Genomic DNA, 5912 nt, shown 5'->3' on the forward strand with positions numbered 1-5912 from the left:
TGTCTAGGATGGTGGTACATGGACAGCTGAGGTAGCTTAAGGACATATTCAATGACTAAGCATAATCTTTCTAACATGACCTCTACCTCACCTATTTAACCCGACTTCATCCAGCTTGGAACATTTAAGTGTCATTCTTTCATTTTAAGTTCAAACACTTCTCAGTAATGGAATATTTAATTATGCAAAGTAATTATATCCAGTTAAAAAAATTGGGAATGTAACAGTAGGCAGAGATCAGGTATACACTGGATTATACACAGGAAAATGACTTAATTAGAATGATATGACCTAACTTGTGTAAAAGCAGACATGGATGATTTATGCACAACTCAGTTGATGTGGTGAACCACTTTGGTATTAATGGTTTTTCACGGCACTAGTCTGCTACAAGTAAACAGAACAACTTCCTTTTTAGTGCTGGAATACCAACAAAAAAGAGTTTGTAGATGTCGCCATTAGCTTCATGTTATTACAAAGTAGAAATCTATGACTCGTGATGGCATGCGTGATCTAATATTCTGTCACTGCTGATGACACGAGGTGTGTTGACACACTCAGAGGTCAGTGTTGTGATGCCAATGACAGTCTAAATTAACACTCATGCTGTAATCCTGTGAAGTTTGATGAACACCAGATGCATGTTTTGATTACCCTCTCAAGACATTTTAGTGACACTAATATTTTTTTGCTGCCACTGATCCAATTTGAAATGATGACAGTCATATGGAGGCATGGCTGAATGCTCTGAAAGCTTTTAGGATTCAGAGATCTCTTGAAGGATATCAGCAGCCAGGCCAGTGACATCAGTGTGATACCTGTGATGGGGAAACATAAAAAATGAGTAGTATTACTGGCATGCTATCTATCCAGTGATAATTAACCGTTGATGAGTGCAAACAGCTTAATCAAAGACACAATTACAATAAAATAGATCAGGGTTCTTAAGCATGCTGAGCAATGAAACAGGTGCAGCCACTTAGCATGGTACTGAGTGGACTGAATTAGTAATTAGACTACTACATTTATTTCTGCTCCGCAAACATAAAACTTTACATCCCAATTTCAGCCCACATGAACCTGTGCTTATTAAATAGATATTTTATGTGTTCTGTAGTAAGACAATTAAAAAACATATACAAGTGTATAAATAATGATTTTCACAATTCTGTACAAACATACATCTATATATGATAATTAAGACTTGATGAAAACATCCAATCTGCTCAGGCCCCTCTAGGCTGTCTATAATTTACTCCTGCTCTCCCCCTCTTATCACCCCCCTCCCCCCTCCACTTACTCCCAGGTGTCTTTGGGGGCAACCTGACAGCCAGGCCAGAAGAAGCCCACCCACCCCTCTTAGTTAATTAAAACCTACATAATTAACCTAATTAACACATTTCCCAGAGGCCTCGGAAACCCTTGAAAGTTTGTGGATCTGGAAAACATAAATTGGGTCCATAAAAGTTTTAGGACAAACTTTAGAGTTTGGTTACTCATTAAATCCTTGCACTCTTAACAGCCTCAAATTGACACAGCTGCACAGAGAACAGCGGAAAATAAAATAATTGGTTTTAGATTACAGTATCGCATTAGCCTCACACTCTGCTTACACCAACATGTGGGATGTCTGCTGTGTGGAATCTGTGTGCTTTCCATTATTTAAGAAAACAAACAAACAGAAGAACTCATCAGAAAGAAGACAATCATCTGCAGTTCCTTTAGCGGTAGACTCACTCACAACTCAACCCAAAGATTATTGTTGTTGTTGTTTTTGTTCAGATTAAATAAACAACTAAATGATTTCAAAAGGTGAGTCTAAGAGTTTCCGCTGCCTTCCATTGCTCCTGCTGTGCTGTCAGTCCCACTCTGTCCTCTTACAGTTTTGATTCTGCACTGATTTCTGTAGAAATGCAGCCCTTCAACTTGAATTTCTGTTTGGGGAAAATGACAAAGCTGCAGGGAGCCAAACCTCATGAGCAGAGTGAGTGGTTGGCAACAATAGTGCTGATCAGGACTGAACAACAGCAAAATTTAAAATGTGGTTTGCTGGCCACTGGAATTCACTGTGTTTGTGGCAAAAGTCCTCCCTCTGACACCTCAAGATATCGTATTGAAAGTCACTGCTGATAATCTAATCCCGGGGGACAAATGTATGGTGTACAAGCCATTTTAAATAACACAACCAAAACACAAGACACCTTTGTGCTCAGACACTGCAGACTCTTCTCTGGAGCTTAGCCAGAGATCCAGATAATGTGCTCTCTCTGCACAAGCCTGAGGTCCAAGCTAATATCAGATGGGTATGTGGTAAGTGTTCAGAGTGGGACTCCCATGAAGCAATCTAAAATTAACCCGAGTGCTGGAAGCAGTGCAGAAGTGCATGGAGATGACTTTGAATGGTTAACAAAGGAGGCTCGCCAATTTTAAATCTGTAAACTTTTGCTTTTCATGGGTGAAGTATTTTCTCTTTAGCTGCTTAATTCAACCCAGAGATTGATGTGATCAGCCCACCACTACATTTAGAGACTTTCAAGGAAGATCAGACAGCTTATTATTCTTTTAATGGTACCGCATGTGTACACTGCAGCTAGTTTCACCATGTTAATGTTTGCATTTTGATAAAATTCTGAATGATTGACCTCAGAGTGTGTTTGTAGAAGAGTTGTGCAGTTTTCTGATCTGTCTTTGTTGTCTGAGCAGATATTACTGAGGCTTTGACTCACTGAAAGCAGCATTAACTAGGTTTATGTTGAGAACCTCAATGCTTTTTCTTCAGGAATGGGGAGTATACGCTATTGCTCCTCCCCACCCTTCACCCTTGGTCAGGCTTGAGGTTTTGAAAAGGCATTCCTCAGGTTGCCATGGCAAAGTGTGAATGACATCATTTGGGTTAGGATCTTAGCCCAGACCTCCCCTCTCTCTTTTCCATCCTTCTTCCGTCTGCTACCTCGGCGCCAGCTCCTCTCATCCTCTCAATTAAAACCTCTCTTCAACCCTTCTTCCCATCCCTTTCCACTCCTCTTCTCTCTCCTTGTAACTCCTCTCATCTCCTGCCCTTTCTCCTAAAACCTCTGCTCCCCTCCTCCTCCTGCTAAACCAGTGGGAGGGTGCCAGTCTCTGCCACTTCAAAGGCTGGAGCTGATCTGTGCTTTCATCTACCAAAGAGGGACAGGAGAGTGAGGAGATGAGGCGAGAGAAGAGAAGTGGGAGAGCACAAGAGGGAACGAAAGAAAGAAAACCAAGAAAAAGGAAAGAAAATTGTGGAGAAAGAGAGAAGGAGGAGGAGGAGGAGGAGGAGAGGATGGTGACAAAGGGGGAAGAAAAGGGTGACCAAGGAGAAAAGAGGGAGGCGGGGAGCACAGAATAGGAGAGGCCTCTATAGCAGGGCAACAATACACCTTCATTATTGATCTGACAGGGTGTATGTGTGATTGCAGAGAGTTTGTATATAAATGAGAATAAAGGACTCTATTTGCGTGTATTCATTGTGTGTGGATGTGTGTGTGCATGTGTGTGTGTGAAAGGTTGCTAGTCTCATACATCAGAAGATCAAAAGAAGCACGGTCACTACGGTGACAAAAGCCTTGGCCCTATGAGTGGAAACACAACTGGCTGACATACTTATAAAAGACAGCCAGATGCAGAGATGCAGGTGTGCACATGAAAACATGCACTCACATACACACAAACTCCTTCATATGGTAAATATAAAAGAAGTCATTATTTTACATATATGAAAAGGCGGGTGGAGGCGACGACTGTATTTGTATTAATACTGACCCATAGAGTGAAGCATGGGACATATATACAGTAAAACATATATAAAAAACACATATATAAAAAAATATTTTATAATTAAAGATAAAAGAGGGCTGTTGGAGTTTCAAAACTGGTGTTTCTTTAAAAGAGAGAAGTGCAGATTATGTTTCCTGTCCCTGGTAACAGATGTCAAGACTTAAATATACGTTTTTAATAGTGTACATATTTCATCTCAGAGCTTTTTCTTGCCATTAAGCTACCCTGCTCTGTTACAGGCGCATGTCCTGTCAATTAACTAGACAAAGATCAGTTCTGACATGCATGGAAATAATAAGACGTGGGAATGGGCAGTATCAAAATCCAGAATCATTTGTTATTGGTATGTTTGGAGATTTGGTCTCAAAAACAAAATAGGAAAGCATGGATTACATAGCCAGATATACTGCATGCACTCACAGACTAAAGAAAGCTGATGGACTCTCTGTGTCTCACCTTTCTGTCAGGTGAGACTAAGAGCAACTTGCCATGATTGCTTATTGAGCAGAGCCCTAACAGAGGGAGTCGCTTCATCAGGGAGGAGGGAGAGTAGCTGGTGTCTTTGACAGGCTGCTGTCACGTAGGCTGAATAAAGGAGGGCAACTAAAGGTACAGTGGGGCAAAAAAGTATTTAGTCAGCCACCGATTGTGCAAGTTCCCCCACCTAAAATGATGACAGAGGTCAGTAATTTGCACCAGAGGTACACTTCAACTGTGAGAGACAGAATGTGAAAAAAAAATCCATGAATCCACATGGTAGGATTTGTAAAGAATTTATTCGTAAATCAGGGTGGAAAATAAGTATTTGGTCAATAACAAAAATACAACTCAATACTTTGTAACATAACCTTTGTTGGCAATAACAGAGGTCAAACGTTTACTATAGGTCTTTACCAGGTTTGCACACACAGTAGCTGGTATTTTGGCCCATTCCTCCATGCAGATCTTCTCGAGAGCAGTGATGTTTTGGGGCTGTCGCCGAGCAACACGGACTTTCAACTCCCGCCACAGATTTTCTATGGGGTTGAGGTCTGGAGACTGGCTAGGCCACTCCAGGACTTTCAAATGCTTCTTACGGAGCCACTCCTTTGTTGCCCGGGCGGTGTGTTTTGGATCATTGTCATGTTGGAAGACCCAGCCTCGTTTCATCTTCAAAGTTCTCACTGATGGAAGGAGATTTTGGCTCAAAATCTCACGATACATGGCCCCATTCATTCTGTCCTTAACACGGATCAGTCGTCCTGTCCCCTTGGCAGAAAAACAGCCCCATAGCATGATGTTTCCACCCCCATGCTTCACAGTAGGTATGGTGTTCTTGGGATGCAACTCAGTATTCTTCTTCCTCCAAACACGACGAGTTGAGTTTATACCAAAAAGTTCTACTTTGGTTTCATCTGACCACATGACATTCTCCCAATCCTCTGCTGTATCATCCATGTGCTCTCTGGCAAACTTCAGATGGGCCTGGACATGCACTGGCTTCAGCAGCGGAACACGTCTGGCACTGCGGGATTTGATTCCCTGCCGTTGTAGTGTGTTACTGATGGTGACCTTTGTTACTTTGGTCCCAGCTCTCTGCAGGTCATTCACCAGGTCCCCCCGTGTGGTTCTGGGATCTTTGCTCACCGTTCTCATGATCATTTTGACCCCACGGGATGAGATCTTGCGTGGAGCCCCAGATCGAGGGAGATTATCAGTGGTCTTGCATGTCTTCCATTTTCTGATGATTGCTCCCACAGTTGATTTTTTCACACCAAGCTGCTTGCCTATTGTAGATTCACTCTTCCCAGTCTGGTGCAGGTCTACAATACTTTTCCTGGTGTCCTTCGAAAGCTCTTTGGTCTTGGCCATGGCCGGAGTTTGGAGTCTGACTGTTTGAGGCTGTGGACAAGTGTCTTTTATACAGATGATGAGTTCAAACAGGTGCCATTCATACAGGTAACGAGTGGGGGACAGAAAAGCTTCTTACAGAAGACGTTACAGGTCTGTGAGAGCCAGAGATTTTCCATGTTTGAGGTGACCAAATACTTATTTTCCACCCTAATTTACGAATAAATTCTTTACAAATCCTACCATGTGGATTCATGGATTTTTTTTTCACATTCTGTCTCTCA

The 5912-nt window shown here is 42.1% G+C and overlaps 1 protein-coding gene across 5 annotated transcripts in view; it reads right to left on the reverse strand.

The window, feature by feature from the left end:
• Positions 1-700: 700 nt before the first annotated feature.
• ulk4 (unc-51 like kinase 4) overlaps positions 701-5912 on the reverse strand; it is a 102876-nt gene continuing 97664 nt past the window's right edge. For all 5 annotated transcript variants that reach the window (XM_085473273.1, XM_085473276.1, XM_085473274.1 and 2 more), the window contains one exon: positions 701-818. In XM_085473273.1, the coding sequence (XP_085329399.1) occupies positions 758-818 (61 nt within the window). In that variant the 3' untranslated portion in view covers positions 701-757. The remainder of the gene's footprint in view (positions 819-5912) is intronic.

This window comes from Copadichromis virginalis, linkage group LG11 (assembly GCF_057382275.1).
Source record: "Copadichromis virginalis isolate Kocher_CV1m ecotype Utaka linkage group LG11, C_Virginalis_male_GT1.1, whole genome shotgun sequence".
NCBI lineage: Eukaryota > Metazoa > Chordata > Actinopteri > Cichliformes > Cichlidae > Copadichromis > Copadichromis virginalis.